The sequence below is a fragment of the Phragmites australis genome, chromosome 6 (assembly GCF_958298935.1).
Source record: "Phragmites australis chromosome 6, lpPhrAust1.1, whole genome shotgun sequence".
NCBI lineage: Eukaryota > Viridiplantae > Streptophyta > Magnoliopsida > Poales > Poaceae > Phragmites > Phragmites australis.
Window position 1 is genome coordinate 43061720 of NC_084926.1, and position 20621 is coordinate 43082340.

Below are 20621 nucleotides of genomic sequence, written 5' to 3' on the forward strand. Positions count from 1 at the left end.
ATCAATGCCCGGCCCCCAGTCCGCCGGTCTCGCCTCCCAACGGCGAGGGGGCCGAATCAGCCTCCACTACCAACGCCACACCCTACACCTCCCACCGCCAGGTAGGTCCAAAAGCAAGAGTCCCACCGATCAGTCACACGTGTAGTTGTATCCCGCAACCCGCCGCGCAGCCGGGGCGGTAAGCTCACCCCCTCCACCTGCACACAGCAAACACCCCTCGTCCTCCGCCTCCCCCCCCCCCCTTCTTCGGTGGCAATCGCCTTCTCGGCTTCTCCGAACAGGAGCAAAACCTTCCTCCTCCGAGCAGCGACAGGGTTTTAGCGCGATCGCGGCGGGGAGTGGGACGGCGTGGGAGGTGGGCGGTGGACGGCGCCGGCGAGGGGTGGCGCGCATGGTAAGCACGGGTTCGGCCTGGGGCTTGGGTTCTGTCTCCGCAATGTGGGTTGGGTTTGAGTTCCGGCGATCGGGGTTAGGCGGGCTGCCACTGGAAATGGGGGGCTTTGGGGCGCTACGGTAGTGTGGTTTTTGCGGTGTTTTTGTGTCCCCTCCTTTTTGCGACTTTTGACGGGTTTCCTTGGGAAATTTTTTTGTTTTTTTGGGGTCGGAGGAGGATTGCAGCATGGGAGTGGTGCTGGGAGATCGATCAGTTTGTTGGTGGGAGGGCTCTGGTTTGAGGTTTGTGGGATGCAAATGCAAGTGTTGGCCGCATCCTCTGCATTCGTGGACATGTTGCAAGTTTTGTGTGGTTTTATCACACGACTATGCTCTGAGATCCTTCCTCTTTTGTCTGTGTCGTTTAGTTTCTCCGCTCGTTTGGATTTGTTATTCCATTTTGCACAGCTTAGAGAAATAGGAAGTTTTACTTTGTTGCTGTTCTCGCTTTTCTTCTTTGGTAGCTCACAGTGTATGTGACACTGTTTACTGCCTTCGTCTGTTGCAGAGAAATGGAACAGGATCAGTCTGCGATACTGGTGGCCGAAGGAGCCATCAAGAGCATCAAGCTTAGCCTCTCCACTGAGCAAGAAATAGTAAGTTCTCCTTCTCTGATGCTTTTACCAGCAATTCTAGCATACCGGATGCATGCAGGATTAGAAACACAGTTAGTTTGACCCCTCTCCATGGTAATAGCCTTCTAGTAGAGAGACAGAGAGTGGCTTCATAGTTTGAGGGAGCATATTTGAGAGAACTATTGATATGCATGAAGCTAAGCCCCAGCTTTCCTCTTCTGCTACTGGAGGTGACTAAACACGCAACATTGTTGTCAATTGTTGGCCAAGTTACGAACGCACATTTCACCTACAAAATCAACTGATGTTGGACTCCCCAGCTCTGTGGATTTAGCTGTTTTCAATGCCCACTTTTTGTCTGACATAATCACGCAGGGCTATATACTGCACAGTTCCCAAATACGTGTTTCCCATTATATTTGTTTTTTCTTTTCTCCAAAGACGACTAATATGCAATTTTGTTTGTTTCTGCAGTGTACATATTCAGTCAATGATTGCCCTGTTACCCATCCTAGTCAGCTTAGCAATCCATTCCTTGGGTTGCCCCTCGAAGCTGGAAAATGTGAATCTTGTGGTGCCTCAGAAAATGACAAATGTGAAGGTCAGTTATCCCTCATGCCCCTTACGTTATGCTCGAGATAGTGATAATGTCTTCTTCGGTTCTTCCTTTGTTAACAAATGACTTTGTCTGCTTATTTAGGGCATTTTGGGTACATTGAGCTACCTGTACCCATATACCACCCTTGTCATGTCAGTGAACTGAGGCAACTATTGAACTTGATTTGCTTAAAGTGCCTTCGGATCAAGAAAGGGAAGGTACTTGTGGATCAAAATAATGTAAACTTACTTTGTTATTTTTCTATACGGGTTTCCCTTATTTGTTCGAGATCTATGTATTTTACCTTGATGCTTCACCTTGGCTTACTATTCACGAGATCTATTCACTTTTGCAGGTTAAACAAAGCAATGGAAAGGAAAATGTGTCAGCAACATCATGCTACTATTGTCGGGTACACACCAATGTGGCCATTTCTTTTTTCTTCTGCCTTGAAGTACATAGAAACTGTTGGGCTGGTTACTGGGGGTGGAAATAATTAAATAAATGACTAAGCTGAAACCAATTATGGCAATGTTTAAATTTAACCACATTCCTCTGTGATCTGAGTATTATAGTCCATCTGGTGTTTAACTTGGCTGGGGAAATTCTAGCATATGCTACCAATATATTAGTGCTGACCCAGGATTCTCATGTGCATGTCTGCTTCATGTTCTTAAGTTCTTTCTTCCTGTTTCCAAATTCAAGTTAATAAGGTGCACGGTGGGTTCTTTTGCGTGAAGTTGATTTGGAAGTTGTTATTTCTAGAGAAAGAAGGCATAACAGAATATGCTGGAATCAGTTTTTTGTACAGTGGGTGGCATGCCATGTTGAAATTTAAAGTGCACTTAATCTATAGAATTTCCCGAGGGAGTATCTTCGATATAGCTAAGAAACATAGCACTAGCAGTGAAGTCATAGTCATATGGTCTTGTTGATTTGTGGATGGTTTACTAATTACATCCTTGCTTGCTGTTGGTCTGGTGCCAGTGCTGACACTAAACTGGTGTAGTCTGCATGAGTCTCCTCTCATGTTTTCTCATTATCTCAGTACTTGTTTCTTTTAGGATCTTCCAGCTCTGTCTTTGAAGGAAATAAAGACAACAGATGGTGCGATTCGTTTAGAGTTGAGAGCACCTCCTAGGAAATACATGAGGGAAGGTTCATGGAGTTTCCTTGATAAATATGGATTTCACCACGGTGGATACTCCCACATAAGGTCATTGCTTCCAGAAGAGGTAATATTTTCATGAAGTTCTGTTTTCTTGATATTTTTTGGGTAGCTTTGGTGAAATCCCGGTTGTTTGAACAGTCCATTCATTCCTGTGTTATTTGTTAGGTTCTGAATATATTGAAGAAGATTTCAGATGATACTAGAAAAAAGCTAGGTGCACGGGGATACGCTGTTCAGTCTGGTTATGTGATGAAGTACCTTCCAGTGCCTCCGAACTGTCTCTATATTCCAGAGTTCACTGATGGGAAGAGCATCATGTCCTATGTGAATTTTCTGATGAACTTACTTGGTAGCTCATGATTATACCTACTGGTTCAGTTCTGTCTGATGTCCTAATGCACTTGCTTTTCATTATTTCATATCAGGATATTTCAATAGCTTTGTTGAAGAAGGTGCTTCAAAAGATAGAGCAGATAAAAAGATCAAGATCTGGTTCCCCAAACTTTGAATCACACGAAGCCGAATCATGTGATCTACAACTTGCTATTGGCCAATACATACATCTAAGGGGCACTACAAGGGTATGTGGCAGGATTTAAAAGTAGACAACTTAAATCATATTCACATGATGCATGGAAAACAGAGTCAAAATTTGTTGAACCATTATAATTACACAAAATGCTGCACCTTTGCAGTTCTTTTTCATGTGCCGACTAACCAAACATTTGCTAATGATGATTTTATAGTGTCAGTTACATTTATGTCCTGACCAACCTTTATTTCTAACTGTATTGTGTTTCGTATTCTCCATGATGACTTTTATATCTTATTTTGAAGGGCCCTCAAGACAATACCAAGAGATTTGCAGTTGGCACCGATTCAGCTGCGTTGTCAACAAAACAGTGGCTTGAGAAAATGAGAACATTGTTTATCAGCAAAGGTTCAGGGTTTTCATCACGCAGTGTTCTCACCGGAGATCCTTATATTGGAGTGGATGTAGTAGGACTGCCTTCTGAAGTGGCGAAAAGAATAACTTTTGAAGAACAGGTAACAGACATCAACATTAATAGGCTGCAAGAGGTGGTTGACAAGGGACTCTGTTTGACCTACAGAGATGGTCAAGCAACCTATGCCATTACTGTAGGATCGAAAGGGCATACCACACTCAAAGTTGGTCAAACAATCAGTAGGAGAATAGTCAATGGGGATGTAGTTTTCCTTAATAGGCCACCCAGTACTCACAAGCATTCTCTCCAGGCCTTTTATGTATACGTCCACGATGACCATACAGTCAAAATCAATCCTCTTATATGTTCTCCCCTTTCGGCAGACTTCGATGGTGATTGTGTACATATATATTATCCACAGTCACTTGCTGCTAAAGCTGAAGCCTTGGAGCTTTTCAGTGTAGAAAAACAATTGATTAGTTCCCACACTGGGAAGGTTAATCTCCAGCTAGGTAATGACAGTTTATTAGCTCTGAAAAATATGTCTTCCAGAACCATGTTGAGCAAGGAATCATCTAACCAGCTGGCAATGGTTGTATCATTTTCACTTCCAAGCCCTGCTGTAATCAAGTCAGTTCCATCTTGGACAATCACACAAATAGTGCAGGGTGCATTACCAGCTAAGTTAACTTGTCAAGGGGACACACACCTAGTTAGGGACAGTACTGTTATAAAGCTGGATCTTGACAAAGAATCTGTTCAAGAAGCATTCTCTGATTTGGTGTCCTCAATTCTTTGCAAGAAGGGTCCAGGAGAGGCTCTGCAATTTCTGAACGCGCTGCAGCCATTATTGATGGAGTTTTTACTTCTGGATGGTTTTAGTGTAAGCCTGCGAGATTTTAATGTTCCCAAGGCTCTACTGGAAGAAGCAGATAAAAGCATTCAGAAACTGTCTCTAATCCTTGAACAGTCAAGGTGCTCCAAAAGTCAATTCATGGAAATACGAGTTGAAAACAATTTGAAAAGCATTAAACAACAAATGTCAGATTTTGTTGTGAAATGCTCCGATCTTGGGCTGCTGATTGATCCAAAAAAGGAGTCTTCAATGTCAAAAGTGGTTCAACAGCTTGGTTTTGTTGGCCTGCAGCTTTATCGTGAGGGAAAGTTGTACTCAAGCCGCCTGGTAGAGGATTGCTTCTCAAATTTTGTGAACAAACACCCAGCCATTGGCGATGAGCATCCTCCAGAGGCTTATGGTCTTGTGCAAAGTTCATATTTTCATGGTCTCAATCCTTACGAGGAGCTGGTACATGCTATATCCACAAGAGAAGCCATTGTCCGCTCCTCAAGAGGGTTGACAGAACCTGGAACTCTGTTCAAGAGTTTAATGGCAATCTTGCGGGATGTAGTTATATGCTATGATGGAACTGTGAGAAACATCTGCAGCAATTCAATCATACAGCTTAAGTATAAGGAAGATGATGAGACAGATTTTCCAAGTGCCATACCTCCTGGTGAACCCGTGGGTGTCTTAGCTGCCACAGCTATCTCGAACCCTGCATACAAGGCTGTCTTAGATTCGTCTCAGAGTAACAATGCTTCATGGGAGTCAATGAAGGTAGTGATGTTAAATATATCTAAGCATTGATCACTGAGGGATCTTCTATATTGTTTAACAAATTTATCATATTCTTTTATCCTAACAGGAAATACTTCTGACAAAAGTTGGCTATAAAAATGATACGAAAGATCGAAAAGTTATCCTGTTTCTGAATGACTGCTCTTGCGCCAAGAAGTTTTGCAAGGAAAGGGCTGCTATTGCAGTACAGGGTTGTCTTAGGAGAGTCACACTAGCGGATTGTGCTACTGATATCTGCATTGAGTAAGTCATAAAATAAAGTTCTCAAATGTCAAAGTAATCTTTTTCCCCTTCTTTTTGTGTTTTTTTTGTAAGATCTGGTCTTATTTTATGGTTAGTCCAAGCCAGTTCACCAGTTTTTCTCAGGGTAATATCAGTTTCTCATTTCTGTTTTGTGGTTTAGCGACCATATATCCTTGTTCCTTGGAATAGGATTTATATGTCCATTTTCAATAAGCATTAGTGTTGAGTTTCCTTAGTCCTTTGATTTTCCCTTTAAATTTTACAATGCTATGAACTTAGCAATTGTCTGTTTACGTAATTTTGATGTTAGCTGTGGATGCAACTGGGTCAGACAGGCCCATTCACCCACACAGAGTAAATTTCACAAAACTATAGATAAGTTGGCAAAACTATCACAATGCTACAGATTTAAGGAATTGTATCGCAAAACGATAAATTTAGTGCATTGTTGTATTGCAAAACTACAGATGATTTAAGGGGCTGTAACATAAAACTATATATTTTGTGTGCAATGTATCGCAAAACAATAGATTTAGTGTGCCAACTGCCAAGTTTTACAAAACTATAGATTTTACACAGCTAAAATCTTTAGTTTTGCAATATATTGACACACTAAATCTGTAGTTTTGAGACAAATTTGCACACTAAATCTGTAGTTTTGCGATACACTTCTTAAATATGTAGTTTTGTGATACATTGGCACATTAAATCTGCAGGTTTGCGACAAAACTTCTTAAATCTATAGTTTTGTGCTAATTTTGCCAAACTATCTATAGTTTTGCAGAATTTACTCTCTGAGAAAACTTAACAGGCTGGTTCATTATTTGATCGAGTCTAAATGGGTAAATGCATTGCCTGACCGTTCTGAAAATGTGAATAGATATAAGTTTCTCACACATTCGGTGCAGGCTTTTATGTTCTGTTTTGTTGGGTCAATAAAGCTGAACACCGCATATATGTTGTTGGCATTTTCAGGCGTCAGAAGCAAATAAGTTTAGATGGAATATCTGAAGCTGCCCCAACTCTTGTGGGCCATATTCACCTAGACAAGGTATATGATGTATTCTGGCTTTTCTCACATAAACTATTTTATGAAATATGTATGTATGTATGTTTTTTTGCAGGCACAATTAGAAAGGATAAACATTAGTACACAAGATATTCTCCAAAAATGCCAAGAAGTTTCTGGAAGATATGCGAAGAAGAAAGGAAATCTTTGCCACCTGTTGAAAAAGATTACTTTCGCTACTTGGTAACTTTTTGTAGTTTCCTACTATAATCCTGCGAGCTTTCACCTGCTAAAGCCTAAATTTCATGCTCAGGATTAGTTTGGGCCTTCTTCCTGTTAGAGTTTTAGTACTGGCTATATGGGATGTTGGAAGTTTTTTTTGGGGTGGGGGTTGAAGATGGTTGTATGTTGTTGGGTGTATGTGCTAGTGGTACACAGGTGTACTGACTACTGAGTCAAGCGAGGCGTGAATTCCCTTGGAAAAAAATAAGACAAAGAAGTAAGAAAATATGGTACCATCTGAATTCTGCAGAGGACGTTGTTGAAATATATTGCCCAACTTTTGTCAGCTTAATCTTTTGGGCGAACTTTCTAGTGCATGAAACTTAGTACAGTATCATAGAATTACTGTTCACGTCTGTCAATAGTAATCGTGGCACTTTTGCACGTGATCAGATTGGTTAGAGATAAAATTAGTTAGATTGGTTGTTAGGGATCATATCAGATTAGATTAGTTAGAGATAAGATCTATTATTTACTCTTAGAGATAAGATTTGTTAATTTAGATTGTTAGGGCCAGCTCCTATATAAAGGAGGGCACAACATCTATTGTAGTCAAGCAAGGAAGAATTAATCTAAGTCTCCCCAATATTCTAAGTTCACCAATCTATAGTCTAATCTCGTCCCTATCAGCCAATGCCGCCCGGCTATCCTCTCGGCGGTGTTTATCCAAACACAAGGGTTCTGAGTTTGAGTCCTAGCTAACACATTTATATATAAAAAAAAAATCAACTGTGAAAGGCATACTTAGGCAGCACATGAGAAGTTGTTTAATTTCAGGCTGCCTTGACAATTGGAGCCATCTCATTATTTGCCAAAAAAAAACTCTATTGAATTTATGAGATTTTAACTCACAAGAAAGAGGGAGAAGTGGTACTATAAGGACTTAGTATTAGCAACATGAAAATTGGATATTTCCTTTTGTTAGTTGGATACAGGGGCGGACCCACGACCCGTGCTAGGGGGGCTCTAGCACGGGCTTGGCCCAATCACCAAGGGATAGCACCCCTTCCCTCCAAAGCTTGCAAAGCCCAGTCCCTGAACCTTGTGACTGCGAGCAGAGAGAGAGAGCGAGCGCGAGCGGCAAGCCTGTGTCCTCCAGGGTCCCTGCCGGCGGCGGACGGCGCCCTTCCCTGCCTGATTTGGTCCGGCTGCCCTGCAGCCTGCGCCGGCCCTTCCCAGCTTCCTCGACTCGATTCCCATTGCCGCCGGCCTCCGGTTGCCCTGCCCCGTGCGCCCTGTAGGCTCCCAGACCCGGATCCCCTCCGCCGGGTGAGTCCCAATCCTGGAGACTAAGCTGAGTCTGTTAGAAAACTTAAATTAGTCCCCGCATAAGTTCTCTGGTAGTCTGGTAATCAGTTTCAATCTTTCAGATGTTACTTGGAAAATTTGGCAAACCATGTGTGCAATGTCCTGTTATCACAGCAGTCCTATAAAAATTAAAACGTTTTGTAGAATCACTCAATTGGATTCAAGCAGTATCCATTTATGGATTCCATTATATTTTGCAAAGTAAGGCCTAACATCTGTGTTACAAATCAGTAGAGCAAAAAGCTAAGACAAAGAACTAAGGAGAATTTTGCAGCTAACTGTGCCTTAGTCCTATTGTCTGGGGCAAAATTTTGTCTCCTGCTGCCTTTCTCTTGCGGCTGTCGCTGCTATCACTGTTGCTGTTGTTTGTGGGGTTGTCTGTGAGACTGAATGCCCTTGTGCTCTAATTCTAATCTAATCTGATAAATTGTAGAGATTTAGAGATTTTAGAACTTAGAAATTAGCACCCCCTTAGATGAAATCCTGGGCCCGACACTGGTTGGGTATGACCATATGAGGTTATCTGTTCTATAGCAATTCTACAAGAGCATGCTTAACAGCTTAAGTTATCACTTACATTTGAATTTTATCATCTTATGTTAGTTGCAGTATGCTTAATCTTTATGTGCTTCCTAGTACCTACATGGACGGGGTTTGATGTTGTTTGTAGCAAAGAGTTGATACTCACTAGGGCTGAAGCACAGTTAGTTGTAATGACTGGGTTTTTGTTTGGGGACTTGCAGTATGAACATATTGTCGATTGATGTTATGTTGTATAAGCATGACTTTTTTTTTTCACTGGAGACATTTTTTTATGGCTCATTGTCTGTTTATTGTGACATGATCTTTACATTATTTATATTCTTTAGAGTTAATCTAAAGGGTTACTGTTTTCAATCCTTGGCAGTGATTGTTCATTCGCACAGAAGCCAATTGATGGAAAGCTACATAAGATTCCATGTTTGCAGTTCTCTTTCTCTGATGACAACACCATATTATCTGAATCTGTAGAGAGGGCTGTGAATGTGATAGCTGACTCTGTATGTTCAGTGTTTTTGGATACAATTATAAAAGGTACAGTGAGTTGTACAAACTAGGCCTCTTCCTTTTAAATTTCATTTACTGGATATATTTGAATTACAGTTAATCACGTTCTAATGAAAATTCATTGTTCATATCTTATTGGGGAAAAAAACTTTGGGCCTAATTTTTATTTCACAATATTGGCACATATATAACATAGCGAGTTTATATAGTAGATAGTTATGAAGGCAATACATGAAACTATGTTGGTTGAATTCATCATTTCCGATGGACCATGGTTATTTATATCTGTTCATGCGGGACCATTCGTAAAAGATGAACTTTGGCTTTGTATCCTATGGCAAATTCTGTCTTGGTTGAAGAGCAATAGTTCCCTATGGACCATGGTTCTTTATTTCTATTCCTAGGGCCCCATTTCTATAGCTTAAAGCTTTGGCTTGTATCCTGAGTTCCAGTTCATAAAACGGTTATGAGGTACGTAGGAAGCAGGCAAAACCAACTAACTTGGCAGAAACATGGAACTATAACTCTCTGCAGAATCTGTTGAAAATTTAAAGCTTATTTTGCCTCTCTTTATTGAGTATTATTACCGGCTTCCTTTGCTCCATATTTTCTTTGGAAAAATTACAATCTGTTTGTTAAATACATAATCTCTAGAGAAATAGTGAATTCTGATTTCACTGTAGAATGAAAAATGCAAATTTTTGCAACTTTGGCTTCTAATGCCTATATTTATATTTTTTAATAGACGCCCATTTTCCTGAGAATAGTAGTCAATCTTACTCTATTTATAATAATAAAATGGATAATTCATATCTGGGCATATAAGATCACTGTATTTGTTTCATAGCACCTTTTATTTTAAGGGGAATAATAAGCGATGTTCACTATTTACTCTTTTTTTTTTTTATCAGACTTGACTGGTTTTATTGGTGTAATATTATGCATGAAGTTATACACGTTCTCTTGTCAATTCATTAACGAACCTAAATTGACTATTAGGCATTCTGATGAAGGGAATTGACTTTCAGCTCAATTATTTGGTGTGTTTGCACTGTAGGTGACCCTCGAATTCAAGCGGCTAAAATTATCTGGGTTGAATCAGATGCGACCTCTTGGGTAAAGAACACACGGAGGGTATCGAAGGGTGAGCCAGCGTTAGAAATCATTGTTGAAAAAGATGAATCTGTACGCAATGGTGATGCTTGGAGGACAACAATGGATGCTTGCTTACCTGTTATTAACCTCATTGACACACAAAGGTCCATCCCTTATGGTATTCAACAAATGAGGGAACTTCTTGGCACCTCATGTGCCTTTGATCAAGTTGTGCAGGTTTGCCACCCAAATTCCTGTGTTGTTAGTAAAAAACTTTATAGGTGATTTACTTAAGATACACTGTCTGGTGAACAGAGTTCCAAACATTGGGTAGGGCTACCATTTTTTCTCTGTGAACATTTTTTTGTGTGGAATAAGCACATTTTCCCATGAACACGTTTTCCCAAGGTCATGGTCACCAGAATGCATAATGCAACTTTGACTATTGGTATTTACGGTACATTAGAAAAAGTATAAATATCACGTTAGCAATTTTTACGAGGAATCTACTAGTGCTATCTTTGTGTGGCCAATCAACCAGTTTTTTTATAATATTAATGGTTAAGTCGGCAGGTTTGACTGCAGCTACACCACAGGGACGTTCATTCCTCACTCAATGAATTGTGGGCATTGGTAGATCTTGCCTTGTTTCGGATCAATGTCTAGCTATTCTAGTTGATCATAGCAGGATAGGTATTAAATATTCTGAGATGTTTTGTGACTCAGCATTTCATTTTACATCCAGTTGGCTCAAGTGTTGTATAATGCTTATTACAGTGAGAGCTCTCTTTTCTTATCAGTTTTGCACCATTTGCATTGATGTTCTTATGCTTGCTTATTTGTGCAGCGGCTTTCTACAACTATAAAAATGGTTTCTAAAAATGTTCTCAAGGACCATTTGATACTTGTGGCAAACAGCATGACGTGCACTGGAAACTTGAATGGGTTCAACACTGGTGGTTATAAGGCGACATTCCGTTCATTAAAAGTTCAAGTGCCTTTCACAGAGTCCACTTTGTTTGTAAGTTTATATCTGAAATATCTTGTTTGTTTTCATCATTTGATAAGTTGGTCTCAAAAAGCATCTCTTTTTGTAGACCCCTATGAAATGCTTTGAGAAGGCTGCAGAAAAATGTGATTCTGATTCATTGGGCTGTGTGGTTTCATCATGCTCATGGGGCAAGCATGCCGCAATTGGTACTGGGTCATCTTTTCAGATTCTTTGGAATGAAAATCAGGTAAACTAGCCCTACCCTCCAGAGCTTGTTGTTTATATCAGTAGCAAAACTTTAGACCATATCTAGTGGGGGCCAAAACTTTTAGATGTCAGTAGAAAGCTCCGCTGCTGCTTGATATGGTCTAACCATATGGAACTGCACTTCTGTGTTTTGATTTCTTTGTTCCAGCTGAAAAGCAACAAGGAGTACGGTGATGGGCTGTATGATTTCTTAGCCTTGGTCAGGACTGATCAAGAAAAGGCAGGGTACATGTTCTTGGATGATGTTGACTACCTTTTAGAAGAGAACACAGTAGATGATGTGTGCTTATCTCCTGAGCTTGATGGAAACCTTGGTAAACCCACCTTTGAGGATAATATCGAAGAGCAAGATATTCAGAAAGGCAGCTCATGGGAAAATGGCACAACGATGGACTCAAGTTGGGAACAAAATGCAAGTGCTGGAAATGATTCTAGTGATTGGGGAGGCTGGAGTAATGGAGCTGCAGCAGCTGCAAAACAACCAGGCCAAGATAATTCATGTTGGGATGTGCCTGCAACGGTGGAGGAGAATTCCACTAATTGGGGAGGATGGGGTACTGAAAAGCCGAACGACAAGAAGCTTGTATCTGGAGAACCAGCTGAACTTGATACTTGGTCTGATAAGGGTGCTAAAATGGAATCAGATGGAGGTGGTAGTAACTGGGAGAAGAAGTCCAGCGCTCCTGAGGAATTGAAGAAAAGTGTGGATCAGGACCCCTGGGGAGACATGTCAGCATCACCATCAGAAAATACATGGGACAAAAGGAAAGGAGATGGAGGTGATGGTGCCTGGGAGAAGCAAACAGACTCTTGCAAGGAACAAGAGACAAATGTGGATCAGGATTCTTGGGCTAACAAGACAACATCACCATCAAGCAATACATGGGACAAAAAGAAGTCTGATGGAGGTCATGGTAACTGGGAGAAGCAACCGAACAATTGGAATGAGCAGAGGTTGAATGTAGACCAGGACTCCCAGGGTAACGCATGGGCCAAAAAGAAGTCAGATCATGGTGACGGTCTATGGGAGGAGCAGCTCGGTACTTACAAACGGAAGAAGATAGATGCAGATCATGATTCTTGGGGTAACATGATGGCGCCACCATCGAGCAATGCATGGGTTGCTAATGAGGGAGATGGAAGATCAAATACCAAGTCTGATGCAAGGTTCTGTTGGGTCAACAATCAAGGTTCAAAAGAATCTGCTGATACGAAGAAAGATAAGATGGAGACTGATGAGCATTCAAAACTCCCAAAAGAATCGGACCCCTGGAAAACAGGGAAATCAAATGAAAGTTCCTGGGAGAAGGCTAATTCACTACAGGATTCCTGGGGAAACAGTGAAGCTCATAATAATAACACTCAGGATGGTTCCTGGGACAAAATGGCTGTAAAGGATACCAATACACAGCAAGATTCATGGGATAATGTAGCAATCCAGAATAATGATGCACAGGATGATTGCTGGGACAGTGTAGCAGCGAAGGCTCAGCCTTCAGTTGCACAGGATTCCTGGGGTAATCCAGCACCATCGGACAATTCACGAAATGCTGCTCTGGTTTCCCAAGGAACCACAAATTCAGATACAAATCAATCAGGTTCTTGGGATGGCTGGAATGCAGCCCCTGAGGACTCATTGGGTACTGCTAAATGGAACAAGGCAAATGATTCTGGCAATAACAAAGGCTGGAAATCAGATGGATGGGGTGCCAAAACTGGTAACTGGAGAAGTGAAAGAAACAATCCTGGGAGACCCCCAAGGAGACCTGATGAGAGGGATCCGCCAATGCCAAGACAACGGTTCGAACTAACAAATGAGGAGAAAAACATTCTTCTAAAAGTTGAGCCCATTGTGCTGTGTGTCAGAAGGATCTTCCGTGAAGCATGGTAAATTAACTCATAATTACTTGCAAATTTTTTTGCTTCATAGTATACAATCAAATTTTAAAGTTTCTCTAAAAGTCAAAAGTGATGTGATGTTTTGCATGAAAGAATGCCATATGCAACATAGCTATCTGGTTTTGTGCCATGATAGTCTTCAATTTTAATTTTATTTGTCTTAATTTCTCAGTGTTGGTGTTAGACTTCCGCCAGAAGATGATAAGTTTATCCAAGAGAAAGTTCTTGAGCACCACCCTGAAAAGCAATCAAAGGTGTCTGGTGAAATTGACCATATAATGGTATGGTTTCTTATGCTATTTTTGGTTTCTGTATTTACTATGTGATCATCTAATATGCCATAACAAAAATATCAAAGTCTTATCATGTACCATTGTTTATAATTCCCTCATTTGACTGGACAGGTTGACAAGCACCAAATTTTCCAGGATACTCGGTGTTTTTTTGTGGTCTCAACAGATGGATCCCGCTCAGATTTCTCCTACTTGAAGTGCATGGAGAACTTCGTGAGGAAGAACTACACCGAGGACGTCGACTCATTCTGCGCGAAGTACTTACGGCCTCGTCGCAAGCAAGCACCAGCAGCTGATGGAGGGACATCACCAGGCACTTCAGCTGAGGCTCCACCGTCTACCGCAGCTGAGACTGAGCAAGGGACTCCAGCCCTACCAGAGACTCAGCTAGGGACTCCAGCCCCTCCAGATGCGATTCCACAAGAGACTCTGGCTTCTCCAGCAGCGGCCCCGCAAGACAATCCCAAGCCAGATTCAACAGGTGACACTGGGATGGGGCCTGATCTGAATGACTGATACTTAGGGTGCGCAAAGCTGCTGTATGTAAACGCCTGACTTGTGCCCTGAGCATGCCCCTTGCTAATCATCTACTTCCCCTGACATCCTCTAGAGAGGTGGCAGCAGCAACATCTAGACCTCAGTGACCGCATTTCCTGCCCCGTAACCTCTTCCTGACAAAACTCTTAAGTTCTGGAGAATGTTATTGCCTAGCAGTATCTAGTTTTCTCTCCCTTTTGATATCCATGGCTGATGGTTCGCTTATGCTGTGTCAATGCAGTGACTCCCTGCTGTTAAGCGTTGTGATTTGTGGGTGTGACTCCCTTGAGCTGATGCCAAACTAGGAAGCCTCGGGACCATGTTTGGTGCAGTTTCAGTTTGATTTTGTGACAAGAATCCAGAGGCTGTTGTATATCTGAATCAGCAAACGAGCCCTGTCCTCTAGAGATAACTTGCCGAACCGCTCTGAAGACTGATGCCTTCGTATCCAGTCTGAGCCGTTTGGAAGCAGGCTTTGTTTATTTGTTTCTCTGTTTCTATTATGCCGTCGTTGCTGGGGTATGTATCTGACAGCCGAGTTTAACCGAATGCGGGCAGCGTTTGTTCATAATAGCTGCAACAACTTTCGTTATTGCCCATTCGCCATGGTTGTTCGATCGCTAGAATTTGCAATGGTTGCAACGTACAGGTACGGTAAAACCAAAATGAGTATAGCAACAGAATATGCTCTAAATATCGTCTGTGTATGAAATAAGGGAGATGCTACATCTCATGAGACTGAAAAAAACCACTTTTTTTTTACAGTCGACGATCGGCAGCCATTGGGTTACAATCGGAAGGTGTCTTCGTCGTCGGCTTCCCCCGCGCTCCTCTCCCCTCGTGCTCTCCTCCTGCAGTCTCCGTCGTCGGATCCACGACCACCAGTCGTCGGATCCACGACCACCAGCCGCCGCCGCGAAGAAACCCCCCACCACGAACCCACAAACTCAGAGAAACTCGTCGGCACCCGCGTGATGAAATATAGGAAGCATGATGAAACAATGTTGTGCCACACCATTTCAAATTTCGAGTTTGAATGAATGCATGGAGTTACAATATGCCTTGATGGTGTGAATGATGAGTGCATATGGACGGACTTGTATGCATACAAATTCGTGTCCTGACTTCGTTCCTTCCATTACCAATCTCGTTACATGCGACAGTCATCTTGTAGCAATCTCGTGGCACCCTCGGATCCTCCTCCAACAGCTCACCCGGCCGCCACACCATCGCCGCTATGAGAAATTTCTACGAGACTATTCATCGAAAGATTCTTATAAGATCATAATTTATAACACTCTTTTTTATCTAACGGCAGATACATATAATTAAAAAAACACGTAACTTTTAAAAAATATTTATGTTAGTTCGGATCTCATATAATATTCTTCCACCGCCGCTTGGGCCAAACAAACCTGTCTCGCCTCGCCCGACTGGCTGACTGACTGACTCCCCGTCCCCACCACCTGCGCCCCCACCTCGCCACCACCACCCCGCCGCCGCCTCCCGCGCCCGGCTCCCACTCCCACCCCGCCACGCGCGATGCAGGCCCGCGTCGTCGTGTTCCCCGTCAAGGGCCGCGCCTGGTGCTTCGCCCGCCCGCGCGCCTCCTCCGCCGCCGCACCCGCTGCCGCTGGCGGTGATGGCGTCCTTCCGCCACCGCCGACCCTGAAGGACCTCTGGCGCGGCATCGCCTCCGGCGGACGCACGGCGCCGGAGAAAGCCGAGGCCGTCGTCGACTTCGTCGCGGACAAGGTGCTCGGCGTTTCCCGTCGTCTGCATTTGGGTTCTGTGTGGGGCTCCTGATGCCGTAGTTTGGATGCGCAGATGAACCGGGCGTGGATCGGGTTCGGGAGCGCGCCGGAGGGGTCGATGAAGAGCCGGATCCACAGGTGAGTTGGGGGTTAAAGGTTTGGGGTTGAGGTGCGTGGAATCGGAAGTGGCGGAATGACGCTGAGCTGTTGGGCTTACGCGCCTTTTGGTTTTGTTGTGGTGCAGCTTCGGGCTGAAGCTGCTCTCGCGGGTGCGGCCGTCGGAGGTGCTCTTGAAGTCGGTGACGAAGGATGTAAGCGCACTCGACATCGTGCATCCGGCGAGGTGAGCTATGTTGATGATGGCCTGCATTTCTGCTTGTCTTGGATGACGTAATGTGCTCTTGGTTTTGTTGTTGTTGGATGACGTAATGTGCGTGCATTTATTTTTCGTTTTGTTTTGTTTTCTGGTGTTCAAATGGGAGGAAGGTGCTCTTGGCTGTGAGTTTCCTTGTAGAATTAATGGGTCTCGTATTAAAAAAATTCCTCAGGTTTTGGGGATTTCGTGGTAAACAGTTTCCGTTGTTAGGGCAATCACCATAGCAATAATCATTAGTAAACGTACATTGTCGCCAATGAATAAAACTAGCGAAGTACACTGGGCAGGGGGGGAAAATATACCGTTTCGACTATGTTTCTTAGATAGCTGGGTTCTGGTACTTCTGTATGATCAAGCTTGTGCACTGACTTTCTGAGCATCTCAATCATCTAGTCTCATGAGCCAAGAGACACTGGGTTTCACAGGATGTGGCTCCCTTGGTTATTTCAGGTTGGCAATGTGTGTGTATTTTATGCCTAGAAATGTGTATGCTCACTCAGTGGTCGCTTGCCTTTTTGTGGTCTCCATGACTGTGTATGCTGTTATTGTGGCTTTTAGATAGGTTTGATCACAGATGGACATATTACATTGTCGGGTTGTTTGTGGCAGTTGTCAACTTGTCATTGCATAGCAACGGCTCTAGAAGATCAGGCAAATGACTTGCTAGCAGTGACTGCATTAGTTTGAACAGACATGACTAATACTTGACGTCCATGTAAAGTCCGTTGAATCAAATTTAGTATTTGTTACAAGCTATCAGATTCAACTAACATTAATTTTTGTGTTACATGTGAATTTTACATGCATTATTTTTACCGTACATTTTAATCCCTGTATCCATGCACTTCCCCTTCAAAGTAGTCAGTCGGCTGGTGGATTTAGTTGGTCTTCACCCTGTCTCATGAAGTTGTCTTATTTTTACATAACAGTGCGCTGTTTCCCTTGTAGCTTGGACATGATATATTACAAGTTCATAACTGCATGGAAAACTGGAACTGGAAGTGTAGCTTACACATACTGGTTTTGGTACATTCATAGGGTTCAATTTTGCAGCTTCGAATTTACAATATTTTCCATTACATGCATATGGAGATAGATTAGCCATTTTTAAGTACTCGCAATCTGAAAACTGACTTGTCCTAGTTTCTGTTTTTTTCTGCAAATTGTGAGTTACTACTTTATTTACATTTTAAGGCTTTTAGGGTGCTATATGACTTTTTGTAATCTGATGAAGAAGTGGGCATCTTTAGTTGGCTATAATAGAGTAACCGTATGGTAAAATGTCACTTCTCTGCTTACTTATGCTTTCTTACTTGTAGGGTATACTGTGTTATTTTTTCATCTATTAAGTTTAGGACCCCAAGAGCCTAGAAATTAGTCATTTGTGGTATCATTTTCCTTCACTAGCTTGGTTTGTACTTGTTTAACCACATGTATGCATTACTAGATCATATATTTGATCTGATTTAGAAGTTCGTTGCTGAGCTTGAAGAATCACTATGGTACTATCAAGCATCACTTGTCAAAGTCTTCTGACTGCCAAGTGCCAACACAGTTGGCCAGCAATTTTTCATACTCGTGCCCATTTATTTATCTTTACACCTGTTTTTTTCTTCCAGTATAAATCCTCGTCTTGTGCGTCGACGGTTGCGGCATATTGCTGTTAGGTGAATGCTCGATGAACCTAACCCCACACTCCACCCTTTCACATACACATGTATACACACACATTGTGTATTGTATTGTTTAGTTTACAATATTTTCTGACCGTTTTGTTTGTGCATTGTTTCTGAAAACCAGGGGTGCATCAGTTCACAGGAAATTTCTTTATGGCTCAGTTTGTTTGCTTCCAGTTACTAGTGTTTTCATGGTAGGTTTACAGTCTTTAGCTTTGGGACGGTGATGCCAAGTAGCAATTCATAACAATGCTTTCAGTTGGTCGGTTTTAATGTTCTCTGAAGAGATTGTTAATTTACATTTATTGTTGATTTTACTGTATCAAGTTTTGACTCAGGCTCTAAGGATGTGATTATATGCTGCATGATTGCACATTGCTACGCATAATAGCAACGAATGTTAATTAGATGATATAGCTTGCAGATTTACATAGTTATACAAGCGGTATTAACTTAATAGGCTACGATGAGTTGCAACTGTCTTATACTTGATTAATTCAATTGCAGGTACTGCCTTTACCAAACATACCATTTTTTTGGGTGTTATTTCGTGCTTATTCTCATTGGAGAGCTCTACAGGTTTGTGAAGTCGCCCAATTAGTCTTAAGAGATTTTCTCATTGCAGTTTGCGACTAGCTCCTCAAGTGTACAAAATAATGCAGAAAATTTCTTTTTCAGTGCATAGAAACTATCAAGGGTGCATAAGTATAATCACTTACTGCAATATCTGAATTTCTTCAGTTTACCAGTTTACTCCATTAGATAGACGTCTTGATGATAACACAGTTTGCTGTTGCTACTTGGTTCAGACTTCAGACTTGGCATGTCTTCTTTTGTTGGTAGGGATGACAATGAATATGCCAGGCTTAACAGATAGTCTGAGAAAAATGAAATTAAATAAAAAAATATTCAAAAGAAGTTTAGGGAACAAAACTCTTTGACATGCCAAGCTTGTGATACATGATTTTCTTTATCCTTAGATTTTTATTTTTCGAAATTTCATGAACTTCCGCAGGACATGCATGGCCTTCTTTGTGGTACTGCACTATCACTTGCAGATAGGACCAGGATAGCTTTAAGTTGCTATGATCGGAAGGCTCTGCAAATAGGCTATTTTGCCCTTTTTTGATTGTACAGAAAATTAAAATACCATGCCATCTTCTGGTTTAAAATATTGTTTTTTATTTCTTAGCTTTTCCTGCTATTTGTCTGATATAGGGAAGTGAGAGGCTCCAGTTACTAGTTTCTGACTGCTCAGATCAATGGAAAGTCCTTGAGAAGAAGAAAGAGATTAGTTCAGGAAAGGATAGTAACCCCTGTGAAAATGCTCAGAATTCTCCTTTGGTAAGTTGACCTAAATTTGAAAATGATTGAGACCATCAAATTGTTAATCCTTGGGGCAGTTTTAGACCGAGGCAATTTAATTGACAACTGCGAATTGATCATCTTTTGAAATCTTACTTGTTGATTGAACTAAAGTGGTTTCAGCTCCAGTAATGCCTTGCACATCAAAATATGTGTAGCGTTGGACTGAATAGAGTCATTGCTGATCAAAGATAAAATCTTGCATTATAGATGGAACATACTAACCATTAGTTCGAAATCCTACACTTTGGGGTGTGGGCCTATTAGATTAATGCTTTTGGTATTCATTCAACAGAATTTGCGGCCATCGAAAAAGCTTGATGGGTTTCTCAAAAGGAGAAACTTGGATGAAGGTTTGGACTGTGATACCATTTCGAGCATATGCAAGGAGTATGATCTGGACAAGATTGATGTTCTCAAGTACAGGGATCTGCCGTAACCACATCCAGATCCTTGTTCTGAAGTTTTTTCCGTAGTCCACTGATGCTTGTACGGTAAAATTCTTCTACTAGCGAGACCAAGCTCAAGGGTGCAGGAGTCGCACGGGACCACTAACTACTGGCGATCAAATGCGGATTTTTTTTTTAAATAGCACCAGTCATTCTTGTTATGCTTCAGATCAGGCTGCTGCTAGTTTAGTAAGCTGAGAAACAAAGAGGCATTACATTTTGCTAGCTGCCTAGCTCTTCCGTTTCAACACCTGTCAGAATTTTCAGCCGTGAACTGTGAACAATGAAGCCAAATGTAGGGTTGAGATTGACAAATTAGTACGTGGCACGATTTTAGTCCGGCGGCACAGTCGGCCCGGCGGGCATGGTGCCACAGGTGGTTCATCGGCACAGCCAGTTTGAAAAAATAAAAAGATAGCTACAAAATTAAAAAATATATAGAAATAGATTAAAAAACTACAAAATTAAGGATATATATAGAAAATAGAAAATAGTCGAATTCATGCGTGCCGGGCTGTGCCGGCTTGGGCTGTGCCCATGTCGGCCCGACTCAGTCGGGCCATGTTGTGCACGACATGCCGTGCCGTGCGCTCGGTCCAGGCACGGCCTGTGGCCTCGTGCCGTGTCAGCCCGGCCCGTCTCGACTCGTGCCTTGGCTGTGCCTACAG

At 42.1% G+C, this 20621-nt stretch overlaps 2 protein-coding genes across 3 annotated transcripts; both read left to right on the plus strand.

The window, feature by feature from the left end:
- The first annotated feature begins 239 nt into the window (after window positions 1-239).
- LOC133922656 (DNA-directed RNA polymerase V subunit 1-like) lies at window positions 240-14452 on the plus strand. Its single transcript, XM_062368070.1, has 19 exons — window positions 240-394; window positions 941-1028; window positions 1482-1608; window positions 1708-1823; window positions 1961-2017; window positions 2670-2840; window positions 2942-3100; window positions 3202-3357; window positions 3614-5341; window positions 5430-5605; window positions 6581-6656; window positions 6730-6857; window positions 9112-9278; window positions 10309-10583; window positions 11194-11367; window positions 11444-11584; window positions 11753-13491; window positions 13676-13784; window positions 13908-14452. Exons 2-19 carry the CDS (start codon window positions 945-947, stop codon window positions 14310-14312), a joined length of 5988 nt encoding a protein of 1995 aa, XP_062224054.1. The 5' UTR covers window positions 240-394; window positions 941-944; the 3' UTR covers window positions 14313-14452.
- A 1279-nt stretch (window positions 14453-15731) lies between these two features.
- On the plus strand, window positions 15732-20292 carry LOC133920708 (uncharacterized protein C23H3.12c-like). 2 transcript variants are annotated; one of them, XM_062365307.1, is made up of 8 exons: window positions 15732-16088; window positions 16161-16225; window positions 16332-16430; window positions 18083-18130; window positions 18264-18333; window positions 18647-18718; window positions 19358-19483; window positions 19800-20292. In XM_062365307.1, the coding sequence occupies exons 1-8, from the start codon at window positions 15876-15878 to the stop codon at window positions 19941-19943; spliced, it is 837 nt and encodes a 278-aa protein (XP_062221291.1). In that variant the 5' UTR covers window positions 15732-15875; the 3' UTR covers window positions 19944-20292. The 2 variants fall into 2 exon arrangements, with proteins under 2 accessions (XP_062221291.1, XP_062221292.1); XM_062365308.1 differs by lacking the exons at window positions 19358-19483; window positions 19800-20292 and adding an exon at window positions 19155-19333.
- Window positions 20293-20621: the final 329 nt, after the last annotated feature.